Consider the following 13581-nt stretch of genomic DNA (forward strand, 5'->3'; position numbering starts at 1 on the left):
AATTCAATTAATTGATTAAAACAAAACTTAAACCTAAAGTTTATTAAGGAGTGAAAATACGACAAACGACGATAAACATACGACAAGTCAAACTAAATTATACTGTATATATAGTGAAGTGATTACATGTTTCCAAGCTCTCCCTAAACGTCACATCTCAACAACTCGGTTTCTAAATTGCCCAGTCGTATGTAGTTATCACTTTAATGGGTTGTTAATGTGCGCTTAATATGTGTACGGTTTCTCCAACAGCACCTGAAAGCAGCATGTGCCCCCCTTGTCAATGAACGTTATTTGTGGACCTTTGCGCGTACTCGTCTTTTAGAACACCGTTAATTTGTGTTTTTTTATGCAACAAGGAAACATATATTCGTATCACATAACAATATTTGCTTTATCTTACTTTAATGTCGCTCTCATGGTGGCGTCTAACAGTGACAAAAGCTGTGCGCTATATGTCATTTGGCCCCTCTGTTTTTCCGTAGACCCGGAAGTAAAGTTTCACAACGAGCTTGGCCCGGCGTGACATTCAACGGGTTGTCAGACGTCCGTCCAGTGTAGGGGGTTGTGTAAAGGAGTACGACCACCCTGTGCCCGACCGAGACATTGTCAAAATGAGAGTACTAAAAGCGGGCCTTGCGTTAGGGAAAACGCATCTTTTGGCACCAGGAACCGTCACTCTAAAAAAGGTAACATTAGGTAACCCGAGGCATTAGCACTGGTGCCGGTTGGACACCAAACCTCTCCATGCGCAGCCAGAATGTTCTGTCATCCTATCGCATTGCACAATCCAGCAGCAAACAGAATTGCCGCTGAATATTGACTGTCATCTCCCATTTCCCAGGTGCTGATCAATAGTTGTCGGTCATGCTCCTCTGGCGTGTTTCCCAACGACAGGATCCGCAACATCGGGATCTCAGCGCACATCGACTCGGGGAAGACCACCCTGACCGAGCGCGTCCTCTACTACACCGGCAGGATAGCAGAGATTCATGAGGTAAACGCTGGGATTGACCTAACGTGTTATTGTTAGTGGTGATGGTTTGAAAGTGTGTGTGTGTGCATCCACCAAGTTGCAGTGCACTCAGGTGTTTCCCCCTGTGGTCTGTAGGTGAAGGGGAAGGACGGTGTTGGTGCCACTATGGACTCGATGGAGCTGGAGAGACAGAGAGGCATCACTATCCAGTCAGCTGCCACCTACACCATATGGAAGGATCACAACATTAACATCATCGACACACCAGGTACCGCAGGAGACAGACTGATGACGCTGTACATTATCAAGGTGTCTGTGCACCTGGACGCAGGAAAGCTCGTGCTATGAAGGCATGGCATCCAAAGCGATTAGAGTAAATAACATCCAGAGGTGTGAACAAGTCAACTTTGCTCGAGTCCCAAGTCACTCTCAAGTCTTGAGGCACAAGTCCCAAGTCTAGTTTAATATCTTAAAGAAAACAAAATATCTAGGACTTTTCAATGCAATATAATAGTATAAAAACTTGGTAAGTGCACAATGAGTTTTGATTTCTATCATCAATTTCAACAAATTCAGAAAACAGAATTTAAATTCAATTGTATGCTGGAGCAAATCTCATAACTTTCAATCAAAGTAATTTACACAGACACAAGATCTTTTGTCAAGACTTTAGAAACCTTTTCAAGTCACCAAAGTACAAGTCAAAGTCAAGTCCCGAGTCACCAGAACCCAAGTCAAGTCTCAAGTATTCTCTTCATGCATCAAGTCAAGTCTTGAGTCTGACTGGAGTGACATTATTACCTTATTACTACCTTAATATTAACATTATTATCCTTATTATTAATATCTCCCTTCCCCCTCTTTCTCTTGCTCAGGCCATGTGGACTTCACCATTGAAGTGGAGCGAGCACTGCGCGTGCTGGACGGAGCGGTGCTGGTTCTGTGTGCGGTGGGAGGGGTCCAGTGTCAGACCATGACCGTCAACAGACAGATGAAACGCTACAATGTTCCCTTCCTCACCTTCATCAACAAACTGGACCGCATGGGCGCCAACCCCAACCGAGCGCTGCAGCAGATGAGGTATACAGGGGAATGTGTCTTTTACACATCCTGTATACGAAGTGCTTCTGATCAGTTACATGACAGTCTGTTCAGTTGTAACTTCTACATCCATGCAGTATTCTTTTATTCTAACCTCTTTTGTAATTTATTAGTTTTAGTTAAATCAAACAGTGGAGATAGACAGGAAAGGGTTAGGGGCAGATGGGCTTCAAACTTAAGCAGTTATGATATTATAGTACAAACAGTAGCAGACTGGACCCCCATTATTCTCCTATTCATCGTATTCTGTTACATCATCACACGGCCATCTTGGTAGGGAAATAACGGGTGATTGTAATAAATTAAGAGGTGATTATTAGGTGATTGGTAGGAAATGCATGTCACATCATGGGAAAACTATGAATAGGCTGCTTTCTGATCTCTATCTCATATTGGGTGACATGAAAATGTCAGAAAATTATTCAGCGAACAGTGTTGAAATCTACTGTAGTTTCCTTCTCTATATTTGTGTTCCACATTTTTCACATGTTTGTCACAAACAACTCTTCTTTCTCTCTCTCTGTCCCGCAGAACCAAACTGAATCACAACACAGCCTTTGTGAACATCCCCATCGGCCTGGAGGGGAACATGAGGGGCATTATTGACCTTGTAGAGGAGCGAAGCATGTATTTTGAAGGCCCCTTTGGGTAAGGGAATCACCCAACGGGCTTGATAATGAAAGAATGGCTTTCTGTTGCAATACAGTGTAGTTTTTACTGCACAGTGATTGATGGCACAGCGAGTTACTTGAATCATTATTTTGTTTAACTCCTAAAATGTGCCGCTGTCGGTGGCTGATGCTGTGCAGCCACCAAAAGTACATGTCATGCATGGCAGGAAGGAACTTTTTCTCAACTGGCCACAGCAGCTAGTGCGTTAAAAATTTTACCATCAAACTTTTTAGCAATTATTTTAGCAGTGAAAGTAGTTTTTACAATGGACAAGTCTGATGAAGACAAGTTGGCTACATACCAAAGTGGCTTGTAGAATTAAACGTCCTACCAGTCGCAAACGTAATTCACCAGCATTTGTTAGATGACTAATGTGATTCATGACATATACATTTCTATTCCAAATTCCCAACAGTGTAAAGCTGATGCATCATGCTCTCTCCTCCATGCAGTCAAGATATCCGTTATGATGAGATCCCAGCAGAGTTTCGTGCCGAGACTGAGGACCGGAGGCAGGAGCTGGTGGAGTGTGTGGCCAACGCTGATGAAGTGCTGGGAGAGATGTTCCTGGAGGAAAAGATTCCAACCGTCGACGACCTGAAGGTTTGTGTTTGTGTGCCTGTGTTTATATGTGTGTGTGTGTGTGTGTGTGTGTGTGTGTGTAAGAGAGAGGATATGTGTGCAGGGTTCCCACGGGTCTTGAACATCCTTGAAAGCTTGTGGATTTGAGAAAAATAAAATAAGGCCCTTTAAAGTTTTTGGAGATTTGCGTTGATGCAGCAGCTGTTTTAGAATGAATGATTTTACCAGGATTTCTTGACTTGACAAGATCAAAAATGAGGCTTCTATGAGGTCTAATTATAGTCATGTCTTACTCCAAAACATGCCAATTTTGAGTCCTTGAATTTCACCAAACAAGACCTTGAAAGTGGTTTAAAAGTACTTAAATTTGATGTCTAAATGAGTGTGGGAACCCTGTGTCTGAATGAAGAGTGAAAATGACTTGGACCGAGCCTACACTTGCCCCAGACCCATCACTTACCCCCCTCACTGCTCTCCAGGCTGCGATCCGCAGGGCCACAGTGCAGCGTCTCTTCAGCCCGGTGCTGGTGGGCACAGCGCTGAAGAATAAGGGCGTCCAGCCGCTGCTGAATGCTGTGCTGGAGTACCTGCCCAACCCCACAGAGGTCAAAAACTACGCCATCCTCAACGATGAGTGAGTACGGACTATGGTTTAGGATCAGAGTCACCTTTATTCACCGGGTACATTAATAAACATGCAGGAGGAATTTGACTTGGCGAGGTTCGGTGCAGGTACATCTACACACATACATACCTACACACAAGTCACATTCACAAGTTAGGATACACAGCAAAAAATGCACATGGTACAGGACATCACATTTAGTGCAGAAGGAGACAGTGCAGACATACGTTTAGACACCAGACGTAAGACTAGACGTGGGACTATACAAAACATTTAGTATGCAGTGTGTACTTTAATACGTATACTGTACTTTAATAAGTGTTTGTGCACAATAGTTATTGCATCATACTGTCTCAAATAGTGCAGTGGTCCTGGGTTCCCGCTGTAACCGCAGCATGTTCTCATTTTATCAAACTTGATTGATGTAAGTTTGTAAGTTACGCCCTCTTCACACTGATGCACTGATATAAAATTACATGTATAGAATAGGTACAGGTGCGTTTCCTTGCAAAAGGCTACTTTGTAGCTGGGTGCTGGACTTGAATGACCAGAATTCAAAGTGAAAAATGCAGCACTCCAATATTATAATGGAAAAAACATGAAAAAAGTCACGTTAGTTTTTGGCTGTGGCTGCTAACGAATTTTGGTATTACACCTTCATCAGAGCATCATTGTTCTGATGAAGGTGAAATACCAAAAATAAATTGGTGAAAATGAAGTGACGTCTTTTTTCATGTATTTTCATTGTAATATTGGTGAGCTGCTTTTTTCACTTTGAATAAAATTACATGTCTCTGTTAATATGTACTGTATAACTTTTCTGCTCTAATGTCAATGTGATGTTCAATGCATTAGAGATTCCAATGAAACGTCTAAGATCCAGATGGACCCTACGAGAGATCCCTCACACCCATTCGTCGGTCTGGCTTTCAAACTCGAGGTAAGACGTCCTATTATCAGAAATAAGGGCATTTGCATCTTCAACAATTCACATAGCCTCATTATCTCTTATGATGTATGTTTCTGCAGCTTTGTTAAGTGGAAAGTTTGAATCAATCTTGCGTTGTCGCCTCCCTCGATCTTTCCCTCTACCAGGCAGGGAGGTTCGGTCAGCTGACGTACGTGCGTGTTTACCAAGGCTGTCTGAAGAAGGCCGAGTACATCTACAACACGCGTACAGGCAAGAAGGTCCGAGTACAGAGGCTAGTGCGTCTCCACGCCGACCAGATGCAGGTGAGAAGAACACACGAGTACATGGAAACCGCAGCGATCTATGGAAACAACCTGTCAGAGGTCACTGTGTTCTCAATGTGGTTCACAGTATGAATAGCAAAGTGATGCGATTGGTCAAAACGGTTAGGTTCCCCATTTGGTTTTAGTCAAGTGTGTACTGAACAGCCACATCCTCTGCGATACCCATCAAAGTTTCCATTCTTCTCTCATGAAAACAAGATATGAAACTGTCTTCAGTATTCCCTCATATATACGTACATATTTTTCAGTTATTAAAAATACCACGTTTGGATCAACTTCATGTCCTCCCCCCCCTTTCTGTCTGTCTGTGTTGTGTCAGGATGTGGATGAGGTTTATGCGGGAGACATTTGTGCTCTGTTTGGGATCGACTGTGCCAGTGGAGACACTTTCACATCCAGGACGAGTGCCAACCTCTCCATGGTGAGTAACTGTGATGTGTGCCAAACGGCCAAAACGCCCGCAGAAGAGCAGGAAACCTCTTCATATTAGAAAACAAGTCTATGCAGACAGAGCTGCAGTTTGAACTGTAATTGCCATCTTCTTCAAACACTTTCCTTCTCCACTCCAAGATGTCAGCAGCCTCTTATCTCATGTTCATGTGTTATAATCTCATATTTAATATTGGAAACTTGACACGACCCAATGCGCACTTGTCCCACAGGAGTCCATTCACATACCAGAGGCTGTCATTTCCATGTCTATGAAGCCATCCAACAAGGTAAAAAAAAATTAAATTCTGACTTCTACTTTCTGCCCAAATGAGGAATGTAGAGTCTTGAGTCTAAATTGTCTCTTATTCTTTCTGCTTGTTCCTTTGCTCCCACCCAGAATGACCTGGATAAATTCTCCAAAGGCATCAACCGCTTCACCAGGGAGGATCCGACGTTCCGAGTGCATTTTGACACGGAGAGCAAAGAAACCATCATCTCAGGCATGGGGGAGCTGCATCTGGAGATCTACTCCCAGGTGCAGAATCAGACGAGGTCCAACTGAAAGGACGCACTGGTTCAGTGTATGATGTTCTGCAATGACAAATACTCATTCTTTGTTCCTACATCTGAATTGTGTGTTTCTGTGTTGTTTCCCCCCCCCCCTTTTTTTGTTTTGGTGTTTTAGAGGATGGAGAGGGAATACAACTGTCCCTGTGTGATGGGAAAACCCAAAGTGGCTTTCAGAGAGACAGTCACCGATGCTGTACCGTAAGTGCTGATCTCCTGAGACTTGCAACACACACACACACACACACACACACACACACACACACACACACACAGAGAACACTTTAAACTGAGGCAGAGCTTTGTATCTATACAGTTTTATTGGGCTGCAGTACCTCAGCAACCAGAAATACAGCATGATTTAAAGATATCATATCATTATATATGATGAATTTATCCAATTCTTGGTAGTATAAGCTACATCTTTTGATAGCCTAAAAGCTATGTGTTACAAAACGGCAAATCATGGCTTAGTACTTGCAGCCTCGCCCTGAATACATTTACACTCAAATATTTGAATACATGATGCGTGCACCAATACTCTGGCTGTAGGTAGCAGTGTGAGGAACGTGTGCAGGATTGTGTTGACAGTGGCTTAGTTTGTGTTTGGAGGTACTTCACAATCATGGCACTTTGGCAGTTTTTCCGTCTGCAGGACTTTAACTCCCTCTGCTGGAGACCAGGTGACCAGCAGCTTCCAGTGAATGATTTCCTGCAAAAATACACAGATGTCAGATTAACATTTGCTATTTGGGTGGACGCTTTCATCCAAAGCACCTTATAGTGAGTGCCAAGAGTGCATACAGTTTTTAGCATGGGAATCAAACCCCCAACCCTGATCGTGTTAGTGCTCTGCTCAACTCACTGAGCTGCAGGACCACTTGACTGTAAGATATTACCAGTCTAAAATGTATCACTGAGTGTTGAAACAATGGGAACAACAATAGGATAGCTGATTACCTGGGACACCATGTCATGCAGCAGGACGTGATAGTTGAACCTCAACTGGTTATTCTCAGTTTCCTGTTATAGCAGACAAGGGAAAAATGTCAGCTTTATATGTAGATGTTGAGTCGAATACAAATAATTAATAATAGTATAATAGTTATAATAATAATAATAATAGTTAATAATAGGGAGGAAATATAATCCAGTTTAAAATTTACATTTACATAAACATTTGCCAATAACAGTGTGTAAGAGGTAACGTAAAAGAATAATTTCCTTAATGTATCCCTCCCTCAAATTAGGTTTTTAAATTTTTTAATTAAATGAAATGCTTTGATTGCCATTTGAACTAAGATTTACATAATATTTCTAACACACACACACCCTGGGGGTTTTACAAGAGAATGAATAGTTCTTAAAAGTGTAGAGCAAACTTAACATTAACGCTCTGTTTTTCCACTACTGCTGTAAAAGGCTCATATCAACCAAAAATTAGCCCTGCTCACAAATCTAGGATTATTGTCAGACCCACCACCTCTAAGGCAACTTCTAACAGCTGACAGACAACTCACCAGCTGTGTGACGTTGGCCACCTGAGCCATGCTGTACAGAGTGTTGTCAGTCGACTCCTTCAGCATGACAAAGCTGGAGGCCACGCCCCCCAGGTGCCAGAGGGGCTTCATCTCAGGATCAATGTGACCGTAGCTATCTGTTGGTCAGAACAGCAACACAATGTGCAGGGAGTTAGACGGTATGTCATGAACACAATATGAAGCAAATATTATGATTCAGATTGATGCTTAGTTACGTCACAAATGTTATCTGGAGAACTGCAAACATACTGTTAAACATACTGTACAGGAACTTACAGTGTCAGGAATAGTGATGATAGCCATTTGTGTTGTGTTAGCAGTGTTAAAGGAACATTGGGTTCAAACCACAAACGCATACTAACCATGTTGAAATCCCAAAACGCTGCAATTTCAAACTGCTGATATTGTGCAATATCAGCGTTCTGAGTTAGCAGTAGGAGAGTGCAGAGTGTTTTACTGGACATACCAGGTAGATTTTGTCCTGACAAAAGACTGTGGTTCTTCTTGTACTGCTGGTACAAGGCCTCTTCTTGAGCTGTGGTGTCGATTTTTAATAACGCCTCACATGAGGCCTGGACTTGGGGTGAACTCTGTGAACTTTCTGCCCTTGGAAGCAGCAGTTCTGCAGAGCATTTCTCTGTAGCCTGGATGAATCAGACAGATGAATCAGAAGGGCGTGAGGCAGGAGATAAAGAAGGAAAAATATATACAAGAAAGGCAGGTTTGATAAGCAAGAAGTGGGGGTAGACAGAGCAAAGGCGTAGCCCAATATTGTAATCATGATAGCAAGTGAGTCAAGATTTCAACACAGTGTTACATATACAACCTAATGTGAGCCTCCTCTTATCTGCTCTGTTGTAAATCTTCTCAGCAGACCTGGTTAGACTTGTTCACTCTAAAGCCGTAGATTATTCAATTGTATAACACTAAATCTACCTGTGATTTGCTTGAAACTAACTTTCTGTGTTGTGTAGCTAAATAGCACAGTATGAACCCTGATAGCATTAAAAGCATTAAAAGCCATGAAACGTTTGAGAGTGATGATAAATGGAGCCAGCTGTATAGACGTGGATTAAGCCTATTCTTAGTTTAAAATGGCCTTTTAAAAACGCACGACCAGTCTTCACAGACATGGCTTAAAGTAGTCATAGATTTAAACTAGTTTAGATTAAGTTAATCCAGTTTCATGAAGAATCATGGCTCATCAAAGCCAATTGAGCACTTAAAGTAAACATCCAAGTAGGCAGGCATAAATTCAGATTTATGTTGTTGGACAATGGCAGCATAGGCAAATGGGATATGGCAGTGATAGCTACCCAGTACCAACAGAGATGAAATTTTAATCCAGGCTGGTCCAGGGTTTTAACTTATCTGAGCCAAGAACAAAGTTTGTCATTTCTCAGAAATCAAACCAAATTTAAGCCGTATTTGTGAAAGCCACTTAATACGCTAGTTAGGCTATTCCAGGTTAAGGTCGACTCCTGGCTTCATCTAAACCATGTCTGAGCACCTGGTCCATACTGAGCCATAACTTACATTGCTGATCATCTCCTGCACCGAAATCTCCAGACGATACTTCCTCCCAGAATCTGCCACATCCTGAAAGGGAAATCAGAAATCAACCACAGTTCTCCGGACGATACGCTTTTATAACTCCTTACCCATCACTATTATGTAATTAGATCAAGGTTAGCTATACAGGTTCATGTCTCATTCACTTTTAGACAGATAGTGAAATTCCACTGACCTCTGCATTGGCGCTGTGGACCCTGTGCAGCCCGACCCACCTGTACGGTGAGCCGTAGCGGGTGTTGAGGTAGTGCTGGACCACCTTGGCTGCTCTCTGAGCAGGATAGTGACTGGGGTTCAACTCTCCAGTCGCCATCACTTCTTCCTCAGCCCCCTCCTCCACTAAAACTTCTTCCTGATTAGGAATGATGAAAGAGGCAATAAGGTAGGGAAAGGAAGAAAATGAGAACAGAAGCTGCCGTAGCGAGTAGGGATGGGCTTCCCTTTCCCACCCCTGATGGACTTTGACCCCCAGGTGTCGCAGGGTGGAGGGTCTGTCTGTTTCTCTGTCTGTCTGTCTGTTGTGTCTCTAGATAAGGAAAGGTCTTGACAGAGGGAGAACATAGCGAGAGCTCCACTGACAAATGGGAAAGGAAAGAGAATGTGTAGAAGCACAGTCCAAGGAAGTGTACAAGGTGTAAAGAGTTGTATGTCTGAGAATGTGAAGAATAGTGAATTAAGTAAAGGAAGATGATCTTGCCTGTGAATGGAAAGCTGTCTGTTACTTGGCAGGTAGAAAGTTTTATCTCTCAGACATGGAGTGGCAGCCAGAGCTGCTGCCTCACCCAAGTGGGGGAATTACTTCCCACTTCCTTTGACACACGAGTTCCTCAAGGACCGCCCCTTTTTAAAGAGACAGGCTTCTTTTTTTGTTTCCTATCCTCCCTATAGAATTACCAACTAGAAACTTTTTTCAACCTGTTGGATACATTATTCAAATTAGATTTCTTGCTCTGTTATTATAATTATATTAAAAAGGAAATTCCACAGCTGATGTGATATTTTATTGATCACCTTTGGGAAATTCCCTCTTCTCTTGCCCCCACCCCCAGAGGGAGGTCAGAGGTCAGGCTCAGCTACAGAGCAGTGTCCCTGGAGCTGCTAGGGGTTCAGCCTGCTGCCCAAGGGCACTTCAGCAGGGGGGGACGCTTCCCTCTATGGGGGATTGAACCAGTGTCCTCTGGTTGAAGGATGGTCTCACTATGCCACACTGCTGCAAATCATGGATGTTTTGTCCCGCTCTCTTTAGGTTTGACTTCACCCATAAGAAGCAGTCTGGCGGCTCGGGGCAGTACGGTAAAGTTATCGGGGTTCTTGAGCCTCTGGACGCAGAAAGCTACACCAAGGTGGAGTTTGACGACCAGACCGTCGGAACCAACGTCCCCAAGCAGTTTGTACCAGCTATTGAAAAGGTACGTGTGATAGTTAATTCCCTTTCACTTTAACGTATCCACCAGTGCTGCAGTTAGGCACAACTGTATACACTTGACGTGAAAGATAATGGAATTTACAATATACAGAATATATGGAAAATGTAAAAGTATGCATGTTTTAAATTCCATTTTTTCCTTCATTTCCCTCCTCCCGTCGTGCTGCAGGGTTTCAGGCAGGCCTGTGAGAAAGGGCCCCTGAGTGGGCACAAGATCTCAGGAGTCAGGTTCCTGTTGGAGGACGGAGCGCATCACTTGGTGGACTCCAATGAGATCTCCTTCATCCGTGCAGGAGAGGGCGCCCTAAAACAAGGTGAGGGACAGATTGTTCAGATCACTCTCTGGATCCTGTTTTCATTCCTGATGGTGTTGGCGTGTTCGTCTTTATTGTTCTCAGTGTACATTAAGTTCTTGTGTACAGCTTTATCAGTGCTGGTTTCAATGTTCTCTCCACAGCCATGGAGAAGGCCAACGCTGTCATATTGGAGCCAATCATGTCTGTGGAAATTGTGGCGCCCCAGGAGTTTCAGGGAACAGTCATTGCTGGGGTTAACCGTCGCCACGGCGTTATTACAGGACAGGATGGGGCGGAGGGATACTTCACTCTGTATGCTGATGTGAGTCGAGTTTGTAACAATCACATATGTGCAGCACCACTTCTTCACCCATCTTTCAGCTGTTTAGTTATCCATATCCAGTGCCATTTAGTATGGTATTTTACCATTTTCATCCTGTTTCTCCCCACAGGTTCCTCTAAATGACATGTTTGGTTACGCCACAGAGCTGCGCTCCTGTACCGAAGTAAGGCCAAGCTGAAATTACCTAAAACTATAGTCTATTATAGTCCAAATAATATTCAGCATGTTCAAAAAGGAGTCTTAGAATTTAGAGGACTTCTATAAAGAAGAGGTTGTAGAGCGCTGCATGTGAATCGGCCCTTAATACATTACAAGCTTGAAAACATGTTCTCTCGTTGTGTCTCCAGGGAAAAGGGGAGTACACCATGGAGTATAGCAGATACCAGGCCTGCCTGCCAGCCACACAGGAGGAGCTCACCCACAAATACCTGGAGGCCACAGGCCAGCTGCCTGCCAAGAAGAACAAGTGGAAGAGCTGAAAACAGTCCAGCACCTCTGCCCAACAATATGCTGGACTTTGACATGACAACCCCCCTCATGTACCCCCCTCTACACACAAACACACACTTTCTACCCATCACCAATTATGGCTTGAGGTTAATGCTTTAATTTGTAGTCAAAATCCATTCAAAATTCTATCTTGCATTGTACATATTTTTGTTTCGTAGTTCAACCTAATTTGCCTCCCTCATGTCTGACCCCTATGGAAACATATATTTATTACCTTGATTTTAGCACCATTTGACCTCTACTTACTGCAGCCAGCATCCTACATGATGGTTTACTGGGATTACATGAGGCAAGCTCAGTGTTTGGACTTGAGCATGTAATGGCTGGTTTTGTACTATGTACAGAATGTTCTTGATGTAGTAAATGATTACAACAAAGATTTATCTATTGCCTTTATCAGTGTAGATCCTAGATTTTTTTTATGCCCGTTGTATTTATTTTTCAACAGCTTGTTGGAAACACATGATTAGAGGAAACCTCACATTTTCCTTGTTGGCTACAGCACTATCTTGTAGTTTAGACTTGGAGCAATTCGTGAAAATATTACACAGGATTGATGTAGCATGCAACAGATTTACTACAGAACAAACAAAAAACGAACTAAAGACTGGCACATAGAAACAAGCTTCCCTCTCACCTCTGTGCCTTCCGCTGTCTCTGGCACACTGTTGGGATGGGCTGACATGTCCAGTGCCTCTGATCCAGGCCTGACCGTTATAGTAGGGCTCCCATGGATCCCAGCTAACACAGCCAGTGCAATGAAGATCCTCAGACTCATAGCTCACGCCGTCCAGACAACACCAATGTCAGAGAAAAGGAAAGAAGTTGGAGACCACTTCTGTCAGAGTGCAGGCAGGGAAATGAACCCTCTTCCAGTGAGTAGTTATGTAAGAGAGGGAGGAGGGGAAGGAGAGAGAAGAGACTGTCCAGACCCCGCTGTCTTCCTTCCTGGCACACTCTGTTTATTTTTCTTTTTCTCTTATCTAAACAAACTGCTCCAGTTTATCTGGTTCTGGTCCTCGTATGCTCTCATGCAACTCACTTATGCTGTCAGCCCCTAAAAGTTGAGCACATGATTAGGTTAGGGACAGTTATCCCATTAGAGGTACTGCTGATGAAACAGGTGTGATTAATGCGAGTGCTTGATAGGTTGCAACCTCTGCTGATCTCCATACTGGGAGAGTAAATGTAGGGAAGCAGTCCTTCCATTGAACCAAATTCAATACGTCTTCTCTTGGCAATTTGGGGCAGATGAAACACAAAACTTACTCAATTATGGACTTTAGATGACGCTGGAGAGTGAAGTTATGCAACACCAAGAGAGCAGCCTGAAAATCAGGTTCATGCCAAGGTCATAATCAGTTAACCACACTTTCACAATATCTACATCAAGAAATAGATGAGCATCATTTGCCCTCAGTTATCTCCACTTCAGATAAACTCTGCATTCTTTAGAGACCAGAATATGTTTTATATGAAGATCTAGAGTTTGGTTTTCAATTTAATACTGGTAGGTGGAAAGCTTGAGATTTTGTGAAGAATATTAAATTTTTTGTTTGATAAAACAGGATGATGAAGAGTGGGAAGAGAGAGCATTCTGCCTGTTTTGCCTGGGGAACTAGCTGAGTTATCTGGATGATTGACGAGAGAAGAAAGGGAGGCGGGATGTGGATCTGTATGGGAT

At 43.2% G+C, this 13581-nt stretch overlaps 2 protein-coding genes across 3 annotated transcripts; one reads left to right on the top strand and one right to left on the bottom strand.

Annotated features, from left to right (window-relative positions):
* The first annotated feature begins 522 nt into the window (after positions 1-522).
* Positions 523-12274, top strand: gfm1 (G elongation factor, mitochondrial 1). The gene is made up of 18 exons (XM_071927732.2): positions 523-689; positions 845-997; positions 1112-1244; positions 1852-2056; positions 2609-2725; positions 3202-3352; positions 3811-3965; positions 4812-4896; positions 5052-5189; positions 5530-5631; positions 5873-5929; positions 6040-6177; positions 6328-6410; positions 10569-10731; positions 10918-11062; positions 11206-11366; positions 11497-11550; positions 11735-12274. Exons 1-18 carry the CDS (start codon positions 615-617, stop codon positions 11864-11866), a joined length of 2247 nt encoding a protein of 748 aa, XP_071783833.1. The 5' UTR covers positions 523-614; the 3' UTR covers positions 11867-12274.
* Positions 6515-12785, bottom strand: lxn (latexin). 2 transcript variants are annotated; one of them, XM_071927754.2, is made up of 7 exons: positions 12535-12785; positions 9498-9674; positions 9287-9349; positions 8217-8394; positions 7730-7866; positions 7170-7232; positions 6515-6921 (listed from the first exon to the last, which is right to left on the bottom strand). In XM_071927754.2, exons 1-7 carry the CDS (start codon positions 12673-12675, stop codon positions 6805-6807), a joined length of 876 nt encoding a protein of 291 aa, XP_071783855.1. In that variant the 5' UTR covers positions 12676-12785; the 3' UTR covers positions 6515-6804. The 2 variants fall into 2 exon arrangements, with proteins under 2 accessions (XP_071783855.1, XP_071783864.1); XM_071927763.2 differs by lacking the exon at positions 12535-12785 and adding an exon at positions 10020-10138.
* Between the last annotated feature and the right edge of the window lie 796 nt (positions 12786-13581).

This window comes from Centroberyx gerrardi, chromosome 6 (genome assembly GCF_048128805.1).
Source record: "Centroberyx gerrardi isolate f3 chromosome 6, fCenGer3.hap1.cur.20231027, whole genome shotgun sequence".
Taxonomy (NCBI): domain Eukaryota; kingdom Metazoa; phylum Chordata; class Actinopteri; order Beryciformes; family Berycidae; genus Centroberyx; species Centroberyx gerrardi.